Below are 27,027 nucleotides of genomic sequence, written 5' to 3' on the forward strand. Positions count from 1 at the left end.
TCTTAGTATGAAAAAAATAATATAAAATATCTTATTGATTTTTTTAGACATGTTAACATGATCATGTTTTGGATATATTGGATTAAATAAGATTTATTCAAATATCATCTGTTCCTTTTTACTTTTTTAATGTAACTACTAGAAAAAATTTGAATTACATTTGTAGTCACATTACATTCCTGTTGGACAGCAATTTGGTAATTGCCCCAATCCTCCTCCTTTAATGATGGTTTTCTCTTTTGATTTTAATGTCCTCACAGTCTTTGTATGTTGTTACAAACCACCTCTAATCCCTTTTTTCCAAGCAAACATTAAATGTTTATTCTCCATAAAATGATGAGTGAACCGAAAGCTGTGGTTGTTGTAGGTACCAGAAATTAGTACAGTAAAGACGAGCAAGCTGAACTTCCTGTCAGCCAAGGAGGAAGCTCGCTTCCCTCCACGTGAGTTTTGTTAAGCAGACGTGAGTAACAGGGCAAAGTGGCCACGATGTTGCGAGTGGAAGGCAAGCATATTCTACACTCTGCAGGGACAAGCTGGGGTGCCTGGTAAGCCACAACTTCCGTATTTCCTGCTCTTTAGAGAGTGCCCCTGCGATTTTGCCGGTTGTTAAAACTGATCTTCAAAGTAATCATGCCTTCATTGTAAGGCAAGATTTCGAACTCTGTAAAGAGAGATGAAGTTCTTTTGTGGTTTGACAGACCTTCTGTTAGAATCAAGCTTTTACTTTAGCTCAAGTCTTTTAATCCTTTATTGCCGGATAATTGGAAGTTTACTCTCGGGGGGAGACCTACGGCGATCCCCTTCAAACGCCCTTAGAGTGGGGTCAGTAGTTATACAACTATCATCTATCACACTTGTTTCTCTTTTAACTTGTTCTTTTGAAATAATTGCAAACTTACAGGACAGTTGCAAAAATAATACAAAACCAATTCAGAGAACTCCAATATAACTTCCGTCCAGATATCCAGATTTACCAGCTTTTAAAATTTCACGGCATTTTTTGCCCCATTCTGTTTTCTAAACATTGGAGAATAGGTTGCCTACACCATGCACCTAGTACTGACAGGCAGCCTCAACTTTTGTTTATCTAGGAATGTCTTCATCTCTCCCTCGTTTTTTAAAGAGTTTCCTGGATATAGAATTCTTGTTGTGCTTTTTTTTTTTCCTTTCTGCACTTGTATATGACACACTATTTCTCCCCTGCAGCCTTCAGGATTTTCTTTGTCTCTGGCATTCAACAGTTGGATTATAATGCGTTTCAGTGTAGGTATATTTGTTTAGCCTTTTTGGAGTTCAGTGAGCTTCTTGAATGTGTATATTCTTGTCTTTCATTAAAATAGTAAGTTTTTAGCCATTTTGTCTTTGAATAGTCCTTCTGTCCCTGTCTTTTCCTTCTGGGACTCCTTGAAGCGTGTGTTAGTACAGGTGATGGTATCCCACAGGTCTCTCAGGCTCTGTTCATTTTCCTTTCTGCTCCTCAGACTAAATATTTTTAGTGGTTCACTCATCCAATCCGCTGCTGCACACCTCTAGGGAGCTTTTCAGTGACTGTGATGTATAGCTCCAGTGTTTCTCTTTGCTTCCTTTTTATGATCTCTCTCTTTACTGAAATTCTTTTTCTGTCCATCTCTCATTTTTCTGATTTCCTGTAGTTGTTTGTCCATGTTTTCCCTTAGCTCTTAAGACAGGTTTTTAAAAGTCCTTTCTGGCATATTCAAAATCTGGTTTTCCTCACTGATGGCTTCTAATGCTTTATCTTGCTCCTTTGCCTTCTGTTTCTTTTTATGTCCTGTAACTTTTTTATTGCACACTGGACATTTTGATATTTTAATGTATCTCTGGAATTTGGTCACTGAGGTGTCTGTTCTTTAAGCTTGTATCTAGCTAGTGTTATGACAGATTTCCTTGAATAGCAGTAGCTAACAAAAAATAGAATAAAAGCATAGGGCCTCCTGGTCTTTACTGAGCACGTCTCTTGTCCTGGGTAAGCACACATGTCCCTAGAACCCTGCATACTTGGAACAGAATGTCCTTTTCCCCTAGGAAATGGTCTTTCTTCCTAATCCCAGACCCTGCACTGTCAGTCCCAATCCAGCAGGCCTTGCCCCAGGCAACTCCAATTTGATGGTTCTCCTGCACCGTTCTACCTCTCTGCAGGCCGCCTCCATGCACAGGGCAAGCCCTGGATGGTGAGCCTGTGCGATGACCCCCGTGGAGCTCTGCCTCAGCCTGTGGTGAGGTTGGCACAGACCTGCCTGCACCTTATTATGCGCTCAAGGGTTATTTCACTCCCTCCAGCACCAGGGCAAGGGACCCATATGCCTGTACAGGGCCAGGGGGAGGATGGGCCAGCGAGGGCACCGGGAGGTTTTCCTACCATTTTTAAGTCGCCTTTTTCTTGATTTGGTGTTTGCCCTGTTACTGCAACCCTTGAACTCTTTTCCAGAGCTCTGAGAAAGATGGTTCTGCCGGTTTTTGCTTATTGTTAAAGCTGTGGGGAAAGGAAACCCTAGCCTTCTCACTCTGCCCTCTTGGTGACATCCTATACTCACTCATGGTTGTCTTTAGGACAAATGGGACAGAGAATTTCCCTTTTTTGGAAATTAGCATCTCCGTATTTCAACCTATACATTGATCAGAGGGTGATATAATAGATTAGCATTATATAGTTAGGTTGGGTTTTATTTAGTATGTTACAACGGTGTGAATTGGGTAGTTGCTATATGATTTTAAGAAGGACCATTTGCATAGACTGGACTGCTGAAGCCATTTTGGTAAAATGCCACTCAGTCTATGCAGGAGGGAAGACTTAGTGATGTAAGTCTTTTCCTTTGAGGAATCAGCAGAATTCTTACGATTTACTAAACTGTGCTCTGTCTCTTTAGAAAAGCAGTACAATGCCAGTATCTCTGTGCTAGTGTCAAGATACGTGGAGGGACGCTGGGACCTTGAGTGTCATCTCGAGGTCCCAGTTTCTCTTTGCAGGACCTCTCCTTGACCCTGGATATTCCAAGCAGCCCTCACCATTGGTCTCACCATTGGAGGGGTAACCAGTAACAGCTGGGGGGCCCATCCATTATCATCAGGAAGGGGGGCGATAATTAGCAGTTTAAAAGGTAACACAGAGGCAGAGCTCGCTCTCTGCCTAGAGGATTCCATGCCAAGTCTTGGTGTGTATGTCCGTCTTTCTCTCCCATTTCTCAGAAAGCTCTAGTTCTGTCCCCCATCTCCCAAATAAATTATTTTTACTGGCCTAACTAAAAAAAAAAAAAAAGATATGTAGAGGGAGTGGGACAGAGTGAATATATGCACCAATTGTTAGCCGTGTGCAGGACCAGCCTTACCTGAGAAAGAAGCACCTCTCGCAGGCCTGGCAGCCAACGTATTGATGGTGGATGTGTTCAGCTGAGATTTTCAGGACAGTAAGAAGTGATTCTGTCAGTTCACCTCCTCAGGCGCTTGGTCTCTCCGTCACCTGTAACGGGGACAGCAGATGGCTGTCTGGCGTGCGGTTGCCACGCTGAGATCTGACTTATTGCCCTGGGGAATGGTCACAAACCAGGTTAATGGCTTGAATGTAAGGTGGCCACTAACGGGGAGTTGCGAAGAAATGGAGGCTGGAGATTCTGTGTCTGATACACTTGTGCTTTTTAATCATAACTTAGGTTACTTGATTCGAATCCTCTTATTGTAATAAGATGACAGGAACAAAAGCCCATTCTGAGAGCGAAGCTGCGTGGTGGAATCCAGTTTTAACTGCCTTCCCGAAGCACAGCCAGGGGAGTGTGTGTGGGTTGCTATAGAAATGGTGGTTACTGAACCGGCGTCTTCGCATGCACGGTGTGTTCAGAGCACGCTCTCGAGACGCCAGCTCAGGGCTGGCCTGCGGTCAGCTTCCGGTGGTGGCCAGCACTGCTGACGTGGTGCTCGTGTCATCGGTCCTTTCAGGTAAGTCATAGCAGCTTGCCCTGGAAGGTGGAGCGCAATTGAACAGACAGATCTCTGGTTGGTTTCTTTTTTTTTTTTTTTAATTTTTCATTGTTTTTCTAGGGGTGGAGTTTCTTAAAACACTAAATTATATTCTTAACTTTCAGAAAATGAAATATTATACATTGAGCACATGGCTGGATGGTAGGTGGCATATCGGAACACGCAGCTGTAGTGATTGAATTAAAAATATCGTATGGGCAGAAGTAGTTACAAAAGGGGAGTTCATTTCTCTAGCATTTAAGTATGTATTTACATGTGTGATATTAATTTTAGATCCATATATATCATCTTTCCTTCCCAGAAAGACAAGATGCTGTAGTTGCCGGTATTAAACAAAAAAAGAAACAGACATACCTGCCTAATTGTAATATCAATATATCTTTAAGAAAGGTATTATCTGAAATAAGTCTTTTCACACTGAAAGCTATTTCTTAGAAACAAATAATCTCGGGAAAAGAGTCTCTACTTTCCCAGATGTTAAAATTGCCTGTAGAAGTGGGTTGGGCCGCTGATAAAAATGTAGGAGGGGGAAGATAACTTACCTGTAAAGAAAGCTGGTTGAAGTGATGTAACACATAGTGAAAAAGGCTGAGGGGGCGATTTAACTTCTGTAAAGTCCTCCTCATTTACTTGGTCCTGCCACGGCTCTCTGCCCCCAGGTCAGTGGCACTCTGCTTGGTGGGGTGCAGCTTGGCTCTTTTCCCTCGATGGACCCTGTGACACGGTTGCCGCATGAGGCCGTTAACATGTGCGCCGCATGAAGGAAGAATAACAAATGGATGCAGAGTGATCTCAGATCACGGAAGTTTGCTTTTCGATGTTGCCTCACAACTCAAAAATCATTCTTGTACTATCAGTCCATTCCTAAAAATTATTCAGCCTTTCGGGCTGTTGTGGCCTGAGATCTGTGTGCTCCTCCTGGAAGAAACTGTGTCAACCGTGAACTCTCCTTTATGGCCTGTTCTCTTTGTGGATTTTCTACAGCCAATGTGGAGCGTCCCTGGCTTTACCCATCACCTAGAAGCCTCAGGGCTTTGCTGCATCTAACATGTTCATCCCAATAGCCTGGGTGAAAAATAACCCAAAAGATAAAGCTGCCCTCATTTATTTCAGAACCAAAGTTTTTTTTAAGTGGCTTCTTTTTCCATTATTTCTACTTGACTAGGTAAGCAGAAGGTTGAACTGTTTTTGCTAGATTTGACTGTTGCCCTGGGTGATATACAACCAACAGTATCGGTGCAGAGATTACAGCCAGGAGAGACTCCCACACTTGAGAGCAAGGTCCAGTGGACCTGGTGGCCAGCTCCTCAGCCTAGGAATTGGGTCATCCTGAGAAGTTCTTTAATGTCCCTACCTCAGTTCTCTCATCTGTAACACGGCTGTGTAGTTAGGACCAGACCTGCCTTGCAGAGCTGTGGGGCGGTGGGGGTGCCGTGAAGGTCAGCCACCATCACCGTCATACTGTGGCTGTAACTCAGCCAGGTTCACTGTGAGCTTTTGTGGTGAAACATGATGTGAGAGAGAGGACAGGCCAGCAAAGCCTCAGTGTCCTTACATTTCACCCCAAGCTGATGTTCAGCTGGTCCACCCAAGCATCCACTCCAGTTGGTGGGCACGAATTTAATCATCACAGCTGGTCTCACCTATTTCCAAATCACCCTAAAAGTTCAGAATAAGGCAAAGCCTTTTCATTGGAGTAGAGCAGGAATATAAGTCTCCTGTACACGCGAAGCCTGTGCCACGTGCCTCTGTCACTCTCCTTTCTCATGGGAATCCCCAGTGGCCTTTAGAAACAACCTGTGAAGTAGCCGTGGCGTTAATTCCCATGACCCGAGTGAGGAAGCAGTAGAAGTGTATTTGGGATTGGTGAAGGTCCCCAAGTGTCCAGACCTTCCTAAGTAAGACTCAGTGTTTCTCATACTGGAGCCTATAGACCCAGAAGTGGACTAGGAATTACCCAGAAGGATTTTTAAATGGAGGTTTTCTTCTCTGATGATAATCTTAAAATTTAACATGAGAATATTCTGGATCATCAGGACTAAATACAGAATTTAAAACAATCCGATAATTTTATTGCCTGAAATTTGCTTTTATTATATTAGATATATTAGATATTTGATATATTAGAGCAAATTAAAACTGAACATGATAACATAAATGATAACCCCACCATATTAAGGAAAAATGAAATCAAAATATGTTGAAAGAAGGCAAATTTTATGGTAAATTCAGCTGGAGAAAGGTGGTTTAACTAGTTTATAATTTCCCTACACATGGCTCTTCTGCCCCTCTTGTTTGAACCTAGAATTAGCACTATACTTGTTAAATATGTGCCCCGGAGACTTAAATCTTCAGTCCATTCATGTGCCGGTTGAGCTCTGAATCTCAGCAGAGTTGCAACACCTACTCTCTACTTCATTGAACTCACCCAGGACAACTAACAAGGAGACGATGATGGACAATGCCCATCCCAAGAATCAGAGAGTGTCGGCAACTGCAAGCAAGATAGTTCCATCCATCTACCCCATAGAACCTAAGCCCTCTCTCAATTAGAAGCAGAATAGGCATGACCATACCAAAATCTTCAAGATTGGAGAATGAACAATGGGCTAAAGTAAACTTATTACTATTCTATTATAGACTTACTATTATCCTAGCAATGGAAGAACTTTTATCATTCATATAAAAGCAGTGGCCACCAGAGGTTCTGAGGAGAGGGAGAGGGAAGAATAGGTGTAATATGGGACATTGGAATTGGCCTGTATGACATTGCAATGATGGCTACAGGCCATTATATATTTTATCATAAACTACAAAACTGTGCAGGAAGGAGTGTAAACTATAATGTAAACTATAATCCACAGTTAGTAATGCGTCAATGTGTTCATCAACTGTAACAAATGTACCTCACTAATGAAGGATGTTGTTAATGTGGGCAAGTGTGGGAGGGGGAGGAGGTGGGGTCTATGGGAATCCCTTATGTCATCCACATAACATTTATGTCATCTAAAGCTTCTTAAAAAAAAATGTTTTTTTAAACCATTGGTATGAAAGCTAGCCTTGACCTGGTGTCTGCTTTAGGCATGGCTTCATCAACACTCTAGATTTAATCTGGGAAACCTTTTAGAAAGGTAGAAAATTCCACCTCCTAGAAGCTATATCCCTCAGGCAGCACCAACCTTTGATGGAGCAACAGGACCCAGTCCTAAGCCCCACACTTAGAGGGACTTGCTCCGGCTGTGCCCTTTCCTCTAGGATAAGGCATCCACTAACCCAAGAGAATGTGCCCATCTAGAATCTGAGCCCCTTTTATAAACTGTCCTCCAAGAACCCTGAGACCCCAAATTCCTGTCCAAGGAGGTCTAAGCATACTTCCCAAGGTCCCTCCCTGAGGGCAGACTTTCCCCACAACACCCATATACCCATCCCATATGCATGACCCAAATTCACACCCCACGTGCACATCCCGTATACTTTTCCCCTATTCACACCCAGTGTAGACATCCTGTGCACAGCCCCATGCCAGAAGGTGGTCAGGTGTGCCTGGCTGGGAAATGAACTTGGACGGGTAGGTAGGAGTCCACCCGCATGCTCAAGGTCAGGCTGGCTTGAGAAGGGAGAAGGTCACGAGCCAGCTCTCCTATGTGCCATGTTGCAGCAGGGAACTCTGAGGAGTCCCAGAACTCCACCTGCAGTTCTGGCCTTCCAGGTCGTCATGAAGTTATGGTCGGAATGTAGATGTACATTATTTAACAGTTCGATAGCTTGCTTTATGACCTTTAAATATTTGGATATTTTGTCTAGGTGTCTCCATTTGTACGCTTTCACCAATTTTAGAAGTGGGCCTCTCCTTGGGTAAATTGCTAACTTGTTTGGACTTAATATTTCTAGCCTCACAAATGAGATATGTAACACCTTCCTTGCAAGGCTTCATTAAGACTTAAAGGGAGATAATATACTTAAAGCACCTAGCGCAGTGCCTGGCACATATGAAGTTTTTAATATCTTTTTTTAACTTTATTTTTAAAGCAGTTTTAGATTTACATTTATAGAAGAATTATACCAAAAATATAGGGAATTCCCATATAACCCCACACACACTCACACACACATACACAGAGTTTTCTATTATTGACATCTTAGATAGTATGGTACATTTTTACTGTTGATGAACCAATTTTGGAGCATTGCTCCTAACCAAAGTCTATAGTTTACATTATGGTTTACACTTTGTGCTGTACAGTTCCATAGGTCTTGACAAATGCGTAATGTCATGTGTCCATCATTGCAGTGTGTCCTATTGCAGAGCAATCAAGGGAAACTGATTGCACATAGCAGCCCAAGTATTTCAAACGAGCACTTTGAAGTTTTCCTAGATTGAGGGAGAAGAAAAGTAGGGTCACATCTCAGATCACTTGAAAAAGCATTTGGTTTTTTGGCCTTACTCATTCAGAGCCAAGCTTATCCATTGGCAATGTTGAATTACTATTAGCCTGCATGTGTTGGCACTCTTCTCAAGAAGAGCCTGCGAGAAAGGTGCTGCCCTTTCCTCAGATGCACCCTAGCCCGTTGCCTGCCTCCTCCATTTAGTACAATTGCTTTACTTGCAGGGGCCTTACCCGTCTTTTTTTATCATTGCTGTATCCCAAGAGCCTAGAACAGAATGATGTCTGGGACAAAGAAAATGGTCAATCAGTATTTGCTGAATGAATGAATTGTGCAACTATTTCAAGAGAAGCCACGATTTCCATAAGAAATCTTTCCATTTGTCTGTGTTGGCAATAAATTCAAACACAACAAACAAATAACTGCAAACCAACTGCATGGACCAAACAAAACACATCTGGGAATGGGTTGTTGTTTTGCCTTCCCAGATCCAGTCCATTTTTCTATTAAGTAACATTAAATCTTGACACCGAGGCAGGAATGCACAAAAATCATCTATTGACCACGGAAAAGGGTTTGAGGTCTGAAGAAAATCAGGCTTTTTGCTTCTCTACTTGTCGGGATGGCAGAGCTGTGCACGGAACGCTTAGCAGTGCTGAAGTCTGGCCTCTCCTGATTCAACAGTATATGTCTGGTAAGACATCTAAGCAGAGGCATTAGTTTTTGAAGTGGTGACATTTGAGCTGAGATCCTAAAGACACCCAGAAGACCAATATGGGATTATCTTGAGGGCAGAAGATTCTAGGCAGAGAAGATAGTCAATGCAAAGGTTGGAACTTTGCTCCCCTGAGTAGACCTGGCCCTTTCGGCAAGAGCTCACACCATTGTCCCTTCGTTCTTTTCCGTAGCCTGCCCGGCTCCTGTAGGCACTTGAATTGCCAGCCCCTTGGCCTGTAGTCTGCCAAGTGATTAAATGATTTTTTTTATTGCGGTAACATATACAACAAAAATTTCCCGTTTTAACCACTTTCAAGCATACAATTCAGTGGTGTGAGTCACATTTCATGACGTTGTGCTACCATCACCACCATCCATTACCAAAGCTCTTCCATCACCCCAAATAGAAACTCTGCACCCACGATGCATTAACTCCTCACCTCCCCCTCTCCTAGCCCCTGGTAACCTGTCCTCTACTTTCTGTCTCTATGAATTTGTGTATCCTAGTGATTTTTTATAAGTGAGGTCTTACAATATCTGTCTTTTTGTGTCTGGCTTATTTCACTCAACATGATGTCTTCAAGGTACATCCATGTTGCCACCACGTATCAGCTTCATTCCTTCCTATGGCTGAATACTATTCCATTGTGTATGTACATTTTCTTTTCCCATTCTTCTGTTGGTGGGCATTTGGGTTGTTTCCACCTTTTGGCTATTGTGAATAATGTTGTTATGAACATTGATATGCAGATACCTGTCCATGTCTTGCTTTCACTTCTTTTGGGTATCTACCTGGAAGTGTGATTGCCAGGTCATATGGTAATTTTTATGTTCAACTTTCTAAGAAGCTCTCAAACTGTTTTCTACTGCAGCTGCACCATTTTACATTCCCACCAACAATGTAAGAAAAATGATTTCTTGAATATATTGGAAATATTTCTGAAGTTGCTTCAAACACTGACCACCCAACTGGTGCACTATTACAGCATCAGGGTTTTCTGAAAGAATTGCCACACCCTCAGAAGTGCAGACACTGTGGAGCTCTGCTACTCAGAGTGTGGTCAGCAGATGAGTGGTATCACCCGTGAACTAGTTAGACTTGCAGAGCCTCCCACTTTACTCCAGACCCACAGAAGCAGAATCCACATTCTAACACCATCTCCATTTTAACAAGCATTGATTTGGAGCATCTGACCACCTCTGTCCATAGGTTTGTAAATTCTCTCTTCTGCTGTTCTTCATTCTGACCCGTTTTTCTTCTGCTGGGGATTGGTGGCTTAGCCACCCACAGTCTTTGGTCCCCACCCACTCCTTTCTGTCATGGAGTTGCCAGGATGGACATGGGGTTTTGTGGATAATTACATGTTGAAAACACACATGGAGTTGCAAGATGGATAAACAAACTCTCTCCATATGGGGCTAATTAGCCTATACTCTGATATTACTTTCTGGAAATTTATATATACAGATTGTAAATTTAAAATTCTCATTAACTTTTATTAATGCAATTATACACAGTAATACCCCTACCTCCCTATTTAAGGCATGAGTTTGGTAACTCTGCCAGAATCTTTATGGTTTCCCATTAATTTCTCCTTTCCTAAAACTTATGTTCAGTCAGTCTTGTGATAGTTCTTCTGCTAAAGACAAAAATCAGTTGCTTAGATTAAAATTATTTTTTTAAGAATATGTTTCTCAAAAACTACTCTAAAAATATCGAGGGAACATGCAAATGAATAAAGGATTGATTTCTGGTTTTAATTTTTGATAATTCATCATATCTGTGATTTTATGCATCAAGCAGAAGGCTGTTGGTTATAATGAGCTGCCCTTAATTTTATTCTTGTTTAAATCTGTCCCTTGAAATGTGCTCACCTAAAGCTGTAAGAACCCAATCAGCTGCACATAACTTTTGCTCTAGAGTTTGATTGCTTTCAACCAGAATGATTAGATGATTGACCACCAGGTAAATACTTTGCCATATAATTAATAAGGAATGTTTATTCCCCATAGGTTTCATGGAAAAATAATTACAGAGAAGGAAACACAGCTATTCAAAGGTGTAGAATTTAACTTAGGAAAGAAAAGGTACTCCAAGATATCAGAGAAGTAGAAATTGTCACTCTTTCTACCATACTGATGCATGTGACTTGAGAGCTGGTGGATTTTAATGTCCTGATTTTAGTTCATGAGCCAGTTTTGGTAAAGCATGTAATAAAATAGACTTAGACTGGGGTGCTTCTTTTTGTACAGTTGGGAGAAAATTAGAGCAGAGGTTGTAGTTTAAGAGAATGCAGATGAAAGTCACAAATAAAGTAAATCATCTGGGCTCTAGAGAAATCCACCATGCTTGGGGTCTAGATAGGCCCAATGATTAAAAGTAGCGGCAACAATAATACTAATAAAGCCCTCGCAGTCAGTCCGGGAGATGCACACCTCCTAGGAAGACTGTTCCCCACCCTCGCTTAAGGGCCGCTCCTGGCCCACTACCCAGCCAGCGCCACCACGGCTCAAAACAGGAGATGGCCAGTGGGACAGCCGTGGCTAGCTTCTGTCTGATTCCATGCTGCATCCACACAGGTGACCTGTGCCTCTCACCATAAATGTCCCCAAATATTTCACAGTGAAAATGAGGTGCAGGACTGGGAATGGCTGTATTTTATCATGTGAACCTTTCAACTGACATGACTTTTCCTTTCATTTATTTTTTTATTGAGGTAGCACAGACACATACACACACACATATATATACCCTTCAAAATTTACTATTTTAACCACTTTTCAGTGTATCATTCTATGACATTAATTACCATCAAAAATGTTATGCTACCATAACCAGCATCCATTACCAAAACTTTTCTAACTCCCCAAACAGATGCTCTATACCCATTAGGCAATAACTTGTGTTCTTTTCTCCCCCCAGCTCCTGACAATCTCTGATTTGTTTTCTATCTCTATGAATTGGCTTATTCTAGATAGTGCATGTAAGTGGAATCATATGTTTGTTCTTTGGTGCCTGGTCTATTTTACTGAGCATAATATTTTCAAGGTCATTCATGTTGTAACGTGTATCAGAATTTCATTCCTCTTTTTCTTTAACTTTTTATTTGGTAACACATATACAAGTAAAATGTTCCCATTTTAACACTTGGAATCATAAAATTCAGTGGCATGAATTACATTCACAGTATTGTTCCACCATCACTAACATCCACTACCAAATCCTTTTCATTACCTAAAAGAGGAACTCTGCACCCCTTAAGCAATAATTATCCCTTCCCCTACCCCACAATCCCTGGTAACCTGCAACCTACTACCAAGCTCTATGAATTTGCTTGTTCTAGGTATTTCACATAAGCAAGGTCATAGAGTATTATCTTTTTGTGTCTGGCTTATATCACTCAACTTGTTATCTTCAAGATTCATCCATGTAGTGGCATTTATCAGAATTTCATTCTTTTTTATGGTGGAATAATATTCCATTGGGTGTGTATTCCACATTTGATTTGTCCATTCACCCTTTGATGGATTGCTTCCATCTTTGGCTATGTGAATGATGCTGCTTTGTACATTGGTATACAAATATCTTTTCAAGTCTCTATATTCAGTTCTTATGGGTATTTCTCCAGAAGTGGGATTGCCAGGTCATAGGGTAATTCTGTATTCTACTTTCTGAAGAACTGCCAAACTGATTTCCTCGGTGGCTACACCATTTTGCATCCCCACTAACATGTGTAGGGACTCCAGTTTCTCCTCATCCTTACCAACACATGTTCTTTTCTGTTTTGTTTTTTAATAATAGCCATCTGGTGGGGTAAAGTGGTATCTCATAGTGGTTTCTTATTTTCATTTCCCTACTGACCAGTGATAATGAACATCTTTTCATGTCCTTATTGATCATTCATATATCTTCTTTTGAGCAATGACTTTTCAAGTTTCAGGTTCTTTGGGTTGTCTTTTTGTTGTTGAGTTGTAGCAGTTCTTTATATATTCTGATTATTAAACCTTTATCAGCTATATGGTTGGCAGTTATTTTCTCCCATTCTGTAGTTTGTCTTTCCACTTTCTTGCTAGTGTTTGTTGACGTATAAAAGTTTTTAATTTTTGATGACGTTTATTTCACCTATTTTTTTCTTTTGTGGCTGGTGCTTTAGGTGTTATATCAAAAGCTCATTACAAAATCCAAGGTTATGAAGCCTCCCTCATGTTTTCTTCTAAGAGTTCTGTAGCTTTAGGTCTTATGTTTAAGTCCTCCATCCTTTAAGAGTTCTTTTTTGTATATGGTGTGAGGTAGGGAGGCAACTTCATTTTTTTTGCAGGTGGAGATTCAGTTTTCCCAGCAACTTTTGTCAAAGACACCCTTCTTTCCCCCAATTAATGTACTTGTCAAAGTTTGAAGAAGAAATTACTTGAAATTGTAATTGTCAAAATTCCAAAATTGTCAAAGTTAATATATATAACTATCCTTGTTGAAAACCAGTTGCCCATTGATGTATGGGTTTATTTCTGAACTCTTAATTCTGCTCATCAGTCAATTGTTTATCTTTACACCAATACCACACTGTTTTGGTTACTGTAACTTGTAAGTTTTGAAATTGGGAAGCATAAGATCTCCCAGTTTGTTTTTCTTTTGCAATATTTATTTGGCTCTTCAGGGCCCTATGTGATTCCATATGAATTTAAGGATTGGCTTTTCCATTTCTGCAAAAAAGGCTGCTGGGATTTGATAGTTGTTGCATTGAAGATCACAGCTGTAATGTAGGTCTATAGATTGTCTTGGGTAGTATGGGCATCTTAACAATATTAAGACATCCTGTCCATGAATACAGGATATGTTGCCATGTATTTAGGCCTTTTGAAAGTTTTTTCATCAGTGTTTCGTAACTTCATTCCTTTTTATAACTGAATCATATCCCATTGTATGTACATACCTTTTGTTCATCCAGTCATCTGTTGGTGGACAAGTGGGTTGCTTCCACCTTTTGGCTATTGTGAATAATATTGCTATGTGAACATTAATGTACTTTTGAGTCCCTGCTCTCAATTACTTGTGGTGTATACCTTGGAGTGGAATTGCTGGGTCATAAGTTAATTCTATGTTAACTTTTTGAGGAACTGCCAAGCTGTCTCCCACAGCAGTGATACCAGTTAATATTCCTACCAGCAATACAGGAGAGTTCCAATTTCCCCACATCCTCGTCAATACTTGTTATTTTCTGTTTCTTTAATAAGATCTAGATTGGACTTTTTCAGATGGGTTTTCTGGGTGGCTGTGGGATTTCTTCTTGAACCCCAGTTCATAGTCCTAGCAGAACTCATCCCAACCTCTTTCTGGAAAAATATATCAGAATATGTTAGCTGTGAGAAGTAGAAAACCCAACTACCAAGTACTTAAACAAGGAAGCTGCTTCTTACTTTCATGGCAAAAGAAGTGGGAAGCAGGAGACCCCAGATCGGGCCCAGGGGCTCAGTGATGTCCTCCAGGACGTGGCCGTCCAGCCCTGCCTCCTCAGCCCTTCCTCAGTTCTCACAGCTCAGAAGCTCTGGACACCAGAGCTGACATGTACGTTTCTCCAATTCCACTGAAGCATCCTTGTAGCCAGTGACCCTCTACAGTCCTGGGTGTGACCTGCCCAGTGTTGCAAACTCTTCTGGCTTGGTGTTTACCAGAGGGCAGTGACTCATGTCCCTGTCTGTTTGGCTAATCTACTGGGCACCCTCTTCAATTTTTTTTTTAAATAATTCTGTTAACGTTTTTTTTCCTTTTAAGATTTATTTTGTTTCTCCCCTCCCCGCCCCCCCCCCCCCCATTGTCTGTGCTCTTTGTCCATTCGCTGTGTGTTCTTCTATGTCTACTTGCATTCTTGTCAGGCGGCACCAGGAATCTGTGTCTCTTTTTGTTGCATCATCTTCCTGCATCAGCCCTCTGTGTATGCGGCGCCATGCCTGGGCGGGCTGCGTTTTTTGTGGGGGACGTTTCTCCTTGTGGGGTGCACTCCTTGCGCATGGGGCACCCCTACGCAGGGGGCACCCCTGCATGGCACGGCACTCCTTGCACATGGCAGCACTGCGCTAGGCCCTGGATATCCAACCCTGGACCTCCTGTATGGTAGGCAGTTGAGCCACGTCCGCTTGCCCCCACTTCAATTTATAACCTGCTAAAGTGAGGGTTCTTACTTACAATTTCTATTTCAAAATAATAGCATTCATAATATCAGGTTTCTTGGCTTGTTACCAGATGTTGAGATGGGGTTGCTTGGCTGCTGAAACAGGGGTTTCCAGTCAGAATAATTGGGCCAGGCAGGAAGGAAAGTCGTATTCAAATTAAACATTGTGGTTCAGGCTCTTTTTCATGTTTAGAGGTCTCTGTCCTTTTGATAACCTTTTGTTAGATTTTAAACTCACTTTTCTTTATATTTTGCAAGTAAAAGTTGATCACATTGTTGCTTGGTAACCAAGCAAGAAAGTGGCGCCCTTTGTGATTGCTGGGAGACCCCATAAGATTCTACAGGCAAGCATACTGCATGTCTTGTCCGTCATTTTGCATAATAATTGTAGTTAAATGCACCTCCCAAATTAAGAACTCAGGGTACTTATACACAACAAGCCTCGACAGTTGAATACATACCTAACTCATTTTTGCAAGATTAGGATAATGCATCAACTAGTGATTTATACTTGAGCTTGTCTCTAAAGCTTTCCATTTCGTAAAGTTTAACTCTTAGAGAATGGTAGTTCAGGCAAAAGCTAGTGTGAGGTTGTGGTGTAGAAGAAACCAGTACTGAGCTTGGATTGTGATGTCCGTTTGGCCTCTGGCCCGGCCCATGGGCCCCTCTCGTGCCCAGGCACATGATTCCAGGCACTTCTTAAGGCAGTGGGTTATCGTGTTCCGATAGCCGTGCCCCAGGTGGTGAGGGAGCAGAGTCAGGGACAGTGACAACAGAAAGGGGAGGCAGAAGGGAACCCACCTGGGGAAGCTAATTACAAGAGCAGAAATCCCTCTCCACCGCAGGAGGGGACCTGAAAGCATTGACGTTTTAGGGCCTGCTATTTTAACAGATCATCACCGTGACCCTGAGTCACCAAGAAAATATTAAAACGATACTCAGTTCTATAAGGCAGGACCAAATGACACTTTTTAGAATATTTACAAATTGCCTTTTCAAGTTTTGGCAAATAAAACTCGGGTTATATAGAGGAGAAGATTCCAGACCCTTCCAGGAGGCTTAGAGGATTGCCATGGCAGTGGGGGGAAGTGGAGTTCTCGTCACCTTTGTGCAGGGAAGCTCATCCAGTATCTGTTTCATATGTTGGATTCTGTGTCATTACAGAGAAACAGAGTGCAAGAACGATTTGAAAAACAGTGCCCTCGTAATTACAGTAATGTAGAATTTCACTTCTTGTGATGCCAGAGAGCCCCCTCCGTCATCTTAACACTCGTTGTTTTGGCCACAGTCGTGTGCTAGGTCAGAGTGATGGGGCTCATGGCATCACCAGCCTACTTCCTAGACGCCACGGTGGCAGGTGGCGTTTGCTCAGCGGAGTCGCACCTGGGCGGGATTTTGTGGCATGAAGGTGGCGGGGCGAAGGCAGGGCTGCAACCGCCCCCCTTTACCAGACGCCCCCGCCCTGAGACTCCACAGGTCCCACCTCTCAGCTGCTTGCCGGTGAAGAGGGTGCTGAGGAGAGCACCAGGGCAGGTGAAGGAAGAGGCGTGAGGGACAGGCTGGGCGGCAGAAGGGGCAGTTCAAGAAGAGCTGGGCTGGGCAGCTCTTGTAGATGACACAGGAGGACGGGAAACCCGCACAGCCGTAGGCATGTCCGAGGCTGGCGGCCCTGTGGCCTGCGGGCAGCCTGGAGGGGAACAGGCGGGGGCCCTTCCAGCAGGGTCTTTTCCCCCAGGAGGCTGGGCCATCCCTTGTGGACACTGAGCAGGCTGAGGTCCCCGGCGTGAGGCCGGCAGCCTGGAGGCAGGGGTGCCATCCCGAGACGCAGTCCAGCAGGAGAGACCGCCGGGTGGGAGCGCGCTGCTGCCCAGGGTCCCCAGCCTGGGGGTCCACCGCCTCTGCACGAGGCGGGGACACATCCTCACCCCGCAGCGCTCGGATTCCTAATGAGAAGCAGATGTCTCCCATACACAAGTCATCCGTTCCTGTCTTCCCTGCAGCTTTTCTTCCTCCCACGAAACACAGCGCAAGCTTGGAAAAGCTCTCGCCAGGAGCAGCGTGATCATCAAACCCAAAGCACGTCACACGTTCGCTGTCGAGGACGTGTACATTTTACAGAAAACTTAAGTCAAGACAAATGACTGTTTCCCAGCTGGCTTTGTTCCCTGCAGTTTGAATCCCAGTCTTAATCCCGCTCCCCTTAGGATATCTTCCTTGCCAACCACACCCAGCTTTTCATAGATTTATTATTTTTTGTATTGCCCACCTGGCTTTCACTAATCCTTGGGTGTTTCTAGATGCTGAAAAGAAGAGAAAAGGAGTATGAGGCCCACGTAAATTGAGGAGTCAAGACATGGTAAACCAGTGGCAAGTTCAGGTGAATGTGCACTTGGCACGCGGATGGTAGAGCAGCACATGGCCCATCAGTGCAGGGAAGTGGTGGCTTCCCGTCTTCCAGAAGCTGCAGGGCATGCACAGGACTTGACCTGAATCCTTAAGGATGGGTAGATTTGGGGAAAAGAGGGACAGTATGTGAGGCTATAATTGCAGATTCTGGGAAAAGCGTGTGTGTGAGGACTGGGAGGAGCTGGGGGTGGGGAGCAGCTGTGGCCACGGCACGCCTCGCAGATCCTCAGTGGGTTCCTCCTCTGGATGCGCTTCCAGGCAGACCCTCAACCCCTCCCATCCCTGCCCCTCCCTGCCCTTCTGCACCATCCCCGGGCCTGACATCCCACACCTTGAGGCTTCCCTTTTTGCCTGCCATGTCCCTCCTCCCTCACACTGACAAACCCTGGTCCACCCCGGTCCAACTCAGTCTGCAGCTCCCTGCACTGTACCCCACCCAGATGGGGCTGTGTCCTCCATGGCCCCCTAGAGCTGCATCTTCGCCCCTGGACGACCCTCACGGCTCCCTCCTCTGCCCCTGGCTGCAGCCCCTGGGTGAAGCCCAGGGCAGGTCTGCTCAGGGGTGGGCATGGGTCTGCACCCACCCAGGCAGCGCGTGTGGAGAATGGCCAGGTAGCCCCAGAACGCCGTGAGGTGTTTCTCAAGCCTTTCGGCAGTCGATGTTCTGGTGCTGTGGGAACACATGGAAACGGGGAGGAAGCAGGTGCTTTTCCAGGGACTCCTGGCTCCCAGCTGTGTGGGTGCTGCGCAGCCCAACCTCCGAGCCTCCTGCATTTAAGGAGCAGTGACTCAAGAATCTAATCCTGGGAAAATGCAAATCAGAGAATGCACAGCCACTTCCGGTGGATGCTGGGAGCTGTCAGCCCAGCAGGGGTGGGAGTGCGTGGGAGGGGATACAGGATGTAAATCATCATCAGCGCAGTTGGGGGTGGGATGGGAGCTGTCCAGAAAAAGCCCTTCTCGCCTGCAGGGGAGCTTTCCTACTAAAGAGAGAGGCTCTTCCCGAATGTCTTTTTTTCCTTAGTAGCCCTGTGGAGCTAAGTAAACAATGTTTTTTGTTTTGTCTTTTTTTTTTTTAATTTTACATTCAAAAAATATAAGAGGTCCCCACATACCGCCCACCCCCCTCACCCCACTCCTCCCACATCAACAGTCGGTTTTTGTTCTTCAGGAGAGGAGTCCTGATCCGCGCACGCACTTAGAAACCTCCTAGCTTATATGGTGTTCCAACCTGGGGTGGAGGGAGGCCAGAGAACGCCGGCCCTTGTTGGCACCCCATCTTCTCGCGTCTCCCCTTTGTTACCTGCCACTGGAGCAGAGCTGGGAGGTGCTACAGAGCTGAGGCTGGCGTGACGGTTGTGACACTTCTGTACCCAACCATGGTTGAATGTTGCTATGGCAACTGGTAGACCAGGCAGCCCAAGAATTGTTTCCTTCTGGGGAAAAAATACACTCTTGTCACCTCAGGGATGTGGGTGCAGAGAGGAGAGGGTATGGAAGGCTGGGGGCAGGACGTTTGGCAGAGTCGGACCATTTGGGGATTGAGGGCCCCTGGGTCACCAGCTTGGCCATTCAGTGGTGGGTAATTCTAGAAGCTGCCCCGTGTGTGGTTGCCTGTGGGTCAGGGACATGTCAGGAGGGGGCCAGCGGCTTCACCCTTGTCTCCTGCTGACTGACAGCCCTCTCAGGCCCCAGGAAGTTTCTGCAGATGAGCCCTCTGAAAGGCTTCCCAGCTTGGATTGTCAGATGGCTGGACAATCTTGGGCAAGTTCTCCTCCTCCATGTGCCTGCTCCCAGAAACTTCACAAAAAAAAAATTTGTCGAAAGCTGGGAGGGTTGATAGGAAATGCAGTGTGGCCACCTCCAACCCCAAAGTCAGGCAGGGGCTCCCTCCCTGCTCTGCCCTTTACCACCAAGTGGTGATGAAATTCACCAGTCGTCCTTTTCCTCATCCAGAAAGAGAAAAGCATTCCAACTCTGTACCATTGTGAGAATTTTAAATACTGACTATAAAATACACATACTAGGAGTAGCTGGTGCATGGTAATGCTCCTTAATGTTCAGTGTAGTTTTTTGGGGTTTTTTAAAGGTTTATTTATTTATTTCTACCCCTCCCCCTGGGGAGAAGAGCATAAACCTTGACTAATTCAGTATTTCCCAGCGTCAGAACCAGGTGGGAAGCCAAGCATACTGCATCAAATTTACAAAATTATGTATTTTCAAAACTTTCCTAAGTGATTGCAATGTAGCTATTCTGTGATTTGAGACAGGAAATTTGCTCATTTATTTGAGATGAGGGTGAACCACACAGGATTTCCCCACAGCCCTCACCCTTCTTCCTACCAGGCCACTTCTATTCTACTTTTATTTATTTTTTAATTCCTTTTTTTAATTGAGCATTTATTTTATTATACTTTTTGAAGATATGTAGCTCACAAAACATATTACATTAAAAAATATGAGGTTCCCACATACCCCACACCTTCCCCCCACTCCTCCCTCATCAACTACCTCTTTTTTCTCTCTCTCTTTTTTTTTTTTAATGTTACATTAAAAAAATACGAGGTCCCCATATACTCCCCACCCCCCTCACCCCACTCCTCCCACCATCGTGGGACATTCATCACATTTGGTGAATACATTTTAGAGCACTATTGCACCACATGGATAATGGTTTACACTGTAGTTTACACTCTCCCCTAGTCCACCCAGTGGGTCATGGCAGGACATACAATGTCCAGCATCTGTCCCTGCAGTACCACCCATAACAACTCTAAGTCCTGAAACTGCTCCACATCATATCTCTTCTTCCCTCCCCCTACCCTCAGCAACTACTGTGGCCACTTTCTCCACATCAGTGCTACAGTTTCTTCCATTACTAATCACAATAGTTCCATATTAGAGTATCAGTAAGTCCACTCTAATCCATACTCTATTCCTCCATCCTGTGGACCCTGGGATGGTGATGTCCACTCCACCTCTATATCAAGAGGGGGCTTAGATTCCACATGGATGCTGGATGCAATTCTCATGCTTTCAGTTGCAGGCACTCTTGGCTCCATGGTGTGGTGGTTGACCTTCTTCACCTCCATGTTAGCTGAGTGGGGTAAGTCCAATAAACCAGAGGTAGGAGTTGCAAGTCTGCTGAGGCTCAGGGCCTGGCTGTCACATGGACAGTCCAGAGATTCAGGTCTCCTGAGTATACACCAACCACAGCACCAACCACAAGTCCTGTAAAAGTAATAGAAGAGGCATGTGTAGAACGGTCACATCTGAGTCCAACTCCATCACACTCAGGAACACAAACTCCAAAGTAGGGCCAACTGACATGGCACTGAACTCCAAAGCCATCTGCCATGACCATAGAACCTGTGGGTCTCTGTAGCCCTCAGGAGAACCAGTACCTGGGCTAGTATCTACTTTGGCTGTCTCTGGGGCCCTGCTGAGGCATGCATAAGCATGACCCCTCTGATGACCTCCCAACTCTTTTTTGGAGACTCATAGCCATATAAACTTATTTGTCCTTTCCATTTCCCCCTTTTATTCAAGGTCAAAAAGCAGTTTTTAACACCTGATATTACATGTAGGCTGAAATATTCTGCTGGTCTGAGTTGACCCTTTTATTCAAGGTCTCTATATAGTTGTATCACCAGTTAGTGAGTGATAGTAATCCCTTGGTACCAGGGAGGCTCATCCCTGGGAGTCATGTCCCATGCTGGGGAGAAGGTAATGCATTTACATGCAGAGTTTGGCTTAGAGAGTGGCCACATTTGAGCAACATGGAGGCTCTCAGGAGGTAACTCTTGCAGCTCTAGGCCTAGTTCATATTTTAGGTGCACAGGCTCATAAGCATAGTCATCAGTATCAAGGGCTCAGTGTTGGACCATCCTTCTTTATTGGTCTTTGCCATTGGGATTGTTGCTGTTCCATTGTGGAATGTGATAGAGCTCCCCTGGCTAGGAACTCAGCACTCCCTCAGTTGTCATTTTTAACTGTAATCACTATGAAAATATCCAAACATTTTTATGTACCCTGTATACATGCCCTGGAGAACTCCCTCCCAACCACATGCCCCCCATCAGTAACACCCCACACCAGTGTTCCTCCCCTGCCATAACTGAACCTCTCTGTGGTCCTAAGCTTCTTCAAAAATGAAGCCTAATATATTGCCAGGTTCCATTAATAGTAAAATGGAATATAGTGATGGGTTTAAAGGTTAGATATAGAATACATACTAATTTAGAAAAATTAAACAAAGTAAAAATAAATTTGGCTATCAAAAAAAGAAAAAACGAATAAGCTTTGTTTCTGATGTTTTTCCTTTCATCCCTGCTATAAGGTGTTGCCCTGTATGTACAGTGGCAACGCAATTTCTTTCATTTCTTCCTCAGTGTCTACATCCTTTCTTTCTTTTTTCCTAATTATTAAGTTTGTCTTCACAAAAGTTTTAGATCACAGTAATTCACATATACAATACATGGTACTCCCACATATCCAACATCAAACACTTTGTCCCTTCCCCAGCAATGATACTGTATTTGCTGCAGCTGATGTACAGATATTGAAACAATAGCTTTCAAGCATGGTTCCATTTGGGTTTATATTACAGTTTATATTTTAGACTACAATTTTTAAAAATTTTAGTTCTCTTATGGTTTACATTATGATTTACATTTTAGCCTATAGACTTTTATACATTTCTGGTGTAATTTAATGTCCTATATCCATCATTGCATGATATTGTGGAACACTTCCATTGCCCACACTTACCTAATTCCATCTATTCAATACCTCTCTTCCCCTCCCCTCAGGACCCACAGTGACAATCAGTCTTCATTAATTGAAGGACTATATTCACAGATACTTGCAACAATGTTGAGGGTTTGACATACTCAACTGTCCTAACCCATTGGGAGCCACCATTTCTCTCAAGAGATACAATTTCCTCTGTTTGAGAACATCAATCCTACCCAGGATGTGGGTACACCTTCACTCTCATTGTATGGGTCTCCACCCAATGACATAACCCACTATGACAAAATAAGCACTCACACCCTCCCTAGAAGCCTGCCCTGTGTCAGATGACCCCCTTAAGCATCTTAAACAGGTAACCTTCCTTATTATATTTTCTAAAGAGTTTTCTCAACATTATAGTTTCAAGCACATATCTGACAATCTCCTATGTTCAAATGTTCCCCTCCCCCTCCCCCCAATTTCTTGGGCCATCTGACCTATCCTTATTCTACTTTGAAAATCAAAGGCTTCTGCCTTTGAAAAGAGGAATGTTCTATAACGTTGCTGAAAGTAATTTAATTGGGAAGACAAAGGAAAACTGAAGTTGTTAACTTTTCCCTGAAGGAAAATTGAAAAGAATCTCTGCAGAAAGCCGACTGCAATCTCTCGATGACAACTGGGCCATCTTAGCTGCTTCTTGTGTTACACTTAGAGTGACTTGTAAGACCTGCACACGCTTTAGGTAGGAGATAGGGCATGCATGTGGCTAAAGTTCTCTTCTGAATCCCACAGGAACGTGGCTGAAGAGTGGCCTGGGCCTGGTGCACCAGGAGGGCGGCCAGCTCACGTGGACCTACATCGCCCCGCAGCTGGGGTACTGGGTGGCAGCCATGTCCCCTCCCCACCCAGGTAACACAAAGCGAGCACTTGTGACAGAGCGGATAGTGATCTGCATGTGCGTTCAGACTAACACTACTCTTAAAAAGAACTTCAGCAGGGAGATCACATCTTATTAAAAAATGGGCTTTATAAGAGTCCAAAAATCAAATGATGAAAATGAAGTATTTCATGGGGGTGGGGGGATTCTAGTTGGAAATCCCCCACCTAAGGTGAAGAATGATGTGTAGGTAATACTCTTGTCCCCGTTTGCTCAGGTAGCTGCCGTAGGGAACTCTTAATCAAAAGCCCTCAGAGGAGGCTAAGAGCTGCGCCCTCATTCCTGAAACACCTGTGGCCTGGAAGAAGAGAATGATTTGGGGGAGGCATGCAACAGGGGGGCCAGCAGCAGAGCACCTGGGTGGCTTCTTGAGGCTAAAACCTTGATTTGGCACTTCTAAAAGTCTTAAAAGCAAAACAGTTGCTTTGTGTCTAAAAGTCTATACAAAAAAATAAAAAATTTAAAAAGACGATTCATCTCCATTTAAAATATGTAGAATTAACTCCTATTTCTCAGTGTGACTAAAAGTTTACTTCTTTAGCTAACATGCCCTAATTTCGCCTAATGAGCATTGACTTGCAAAATTGCTATCTTAGGAAAATTGTTTTCCAGTGATGGCTTCCATCCTCAGTGCCTTTAGAATCTGGGTCACTTGGACTGTCTCCAGAAGTGATTCTCCTCTTTGGCTGTACATCTATATCCTCCAAGGGTACCTTCGAATTTTCCAGGCATAGTCAAGTCAGGTGATTGAGCTGGGTCAGAATGTGCAAGGTTGTCCCTTATAACTGTGAAAGCAGTTTCAACATAGGAGTTTGAAACATTTTAGCAGTGGAATTATCACTGGAATTATCACTTTAGTCCCAAAGTAATGTGTTTGATGGCAGCCATTTCTATAGGTGAGTTGAAAAGTCTGTCACATTGACTTTATATCTTCATCCTGAGACCCTTTACGTTTCACAGCTGTGTTTCAAGAGTATGTGTTTTCCTTCTGGTGTTATTGTGGAGGTATAAGCAAGATCCCAGTAGAGAAATGCCTCCTTCTCCAAATCTGAAATATCTAGAATATGACAGGAACGAGGGAAGCAAGGGAGGGAGGAAAAGTACAGGCTATACAGTACCATGGGCACTGAAGTTTACTTCTATTTTAGATAGATTTCAAACAGCCTTTGGGATCCAGTTCTCCCATCATGGGACGGAGTAGTAAATACTTTGTAGAGGGGGGAGAAATTGCTGCGGCATGTAGGTCCACTGGTAGCCTCCTAACAGTGAAGCAAGAGGCAGAAACACTGTAAAAAGCACACACCACACAGCCTCCGATGGCATGTAACATCAGGACACACGTCTTCACAGTTCCACTTTAGTAAAACAGCTGCAGGGTTGCTGTGCAGCAATGAAGCCACACCAACAAGAAAATATTAGTGTTTTCCCCCTTTGTGATTCCCTGTTTGAGAAGGAAGTGAAGTGTGGCTGTGAATTACGTGAAGCTGTCCGTAGGCAGAGGTTAAAAGAGTAACATTTTAAGTTATTTACAGGACCAAAAGCTCTGGTTATCTGGGAAAAGTTTCTACAGGTTGCCCATGTTTCTTCATGACTAATGACAAAGCATTGCCTATGACGGGGTTCTTTGTCTCTGTAGAAAATTGTTTTTCTGAATGATTAAAGCAGTGTGTAGTATCAGTTATTTTTTTCCCATTTTTGAAAATATTAGCCCCACCCTCCCCCATGCCATTGGAGTTCATTATAGTCAGGGGAGAGTAGTGGTTTTGAATTTAACTAATTTCACTGTTTTCAGAAACCTGTAGACGTCCTTGGGTTTTTCTAGCTCTTCAGTCAAAAGATGTGTGTCTTTCAAATGGTTTTTGGTGAAATCTATGTTCTAAAGTCTATTAGTTAGCCAAAGGGGTGCTGATGCAAAGTACCACAAGTCTACCATACTCTACCCTCTGAATTCCAAAAAGATGTTACAGTATTCAAAAAAAAAAAAAACCCTTAAGTCAGTAACAATGCTAAGTACAAAATCAAATCACAATTAGTTTAAAGAAATACAGTTAGTCTTAGGGCAAAGTCCCATCTGGCTGTAGACCTCTGTAACTTACAAAATCATTTGTCTGCTTCCAATACACAAATGGACAGACAAAGAATAAACATTTGCATCACCATAAGGAGAAACTGGAAGGGAAACATGAGTCCTGGGTCCAGAATAGTTCTGAAAATCTGCAGAGCACACTTCATTACATTTCAAAGTCTGAGAGTCATTCTTAAGATGATGGTTTCTTCTTCCTGGGGCTTCATGTTTCCATAAGCTTGCCCAATGGCTGCTTTCTTGGTTCCACCGTCTTTAAGCAGTGGCAACTGAGGTTCAGACCTCACCCTCCAAGTACCTTGGGGTGATGGCCACACCTTCCCCAATCTCGGGGATATTCTTAACCCCCCTAGTACAGTGAAGTTAAGACAACACCTCCCTAGCCTTTGGCATACAGGCCCAACCCTTTCAGAGCAAGGAGTTGGCAACCTGGCCTTCCCTAATCCATGGGGTCCAGGCCCACCCTTCTCAGATCTATGGGGTGTTGACCTTGCTCTCCCCAACCCTTGAGGAATGTGCTCCACCTTCCCTGTAGCCAGGGGCAGCACAACTCTCCCTGAACATCCTACTGGAACATCCACCCTCTTCAAATGCCAGAGCAGACTCACCCTCTCCATACACATGAGTGGGGTCCTGCTCTTAGCCCAAGAAGATGTCTTAATTCCTGACCTCAGCCTTTCTGGTTTTACTCTTAAAGCCTTCCATCTTTCCCCTACAGGTTTCTTTTAGTCTCCGAGGTAACAGTGGTTTTGTTCATACAACTCTCTCAAAAAGCTTGTGGGTTTAGCCTGCAGGAAGCAAATGTCCAAGCCATCAGACAGTAAGACTTTCTATAAGTCCTTCCTGTTATAACTGCATTTTCAATCCTGATTTACAGGTTCCAAGTTTAGTTAAGTCCTCAAATGGGGCACTTTTATCTGGAGACTTGAGTTCCAGGCTTTGAATTTCCAGAATCAGTTTCTGGTTTATTGTGCCCAAAATTCAGTTCTCAGCTTATCTCTCTTGTCTGGCATTTTGTTATAAGCTGCAAGGGCAAGCCAAGCCACATTCTCCAAGTTTACTTTGGGAAGTTCTTCAGCTAAATGCCCAGGCTCACCATTTTCAAATTCTGCCTTCCATAGAACATCAGGAGTTAATCTTGCTAGGTTCTCTTCAACTTTAAAACATGGATCGCCTTTCCTCCAGTTTCCAATAATAGTTTCATCACTTACTTCTAATGCCTCATAAAAAGTCTCTTTAGTGTCCATATTCCTACCAATACTCTCTTCAAAGCATTCTAGGCCTTTTCTATCAAACATCTCACACTTCCTCCAAAAAATACCCTTTACCCATTTACAAACCATTCTAGCATTTTGGTAATTGCAAAAGCACCACCCCAATCCTGGTACTAAATTCTGTATTCGTCAGCCAAAGGGGTGCTGATACAAAGTACCAGGGCTCTGTTGACTTTTATAAAGGGTATTTATTTGGGATAGAAGCTTATAGTCACAAGGCCCTAAAGAGTCCAACTCCAGGTACCATAAGAGGTACTTTCTTACCCAAAGTCATTGCCATGTATTGGAGCAAGATGGCGGGTGATGTCTGCTATGGCTCAGCCTTCCGTA

At 43.7% G+C, this 27,027-nt stretch overlaps 1 protein-coding gene across 3 annotated transcripts in view; it reads left to right on the forward strand.

Moving 5' to 3' along the window:
• Positions 1-27,027, forward strand: part of FAM171A1 (family with sequence similarity 171 member A1) — a 154,029-nt gene that overhangs the window by 121,660 nt on the left and 5,342 nt on the right. For all 3 annotated transcript variants that reach the window (XM_071210053.1, XM_058282367.2, XM_071210054.1), the window contains one exon: positions 23,196-23,312. In XM_071210053.1, coding sequence (XP_071066154.1) covers positions 23,196-23,312 — 117 coding nt within the window. The remainder of the gene's footprint in view (positions 1-23,195; positions 23,313-27,027) is intronic.

Source organism: Dasypus novemcinctus, chromosome 20, assembly GCF_030445035.2.
Source record: "Dasypus novemcinctus isolate mDasNov1 chromosome 20, mDasNov1.1.hap2, whole genome shotgun sequence".
Lineage (NCBI taxonomy): Eukaryota > Metazoa > Chordata > Mammalia > Cingulata > Dasypodidae > Dasypus > Dasypus novemcinctus.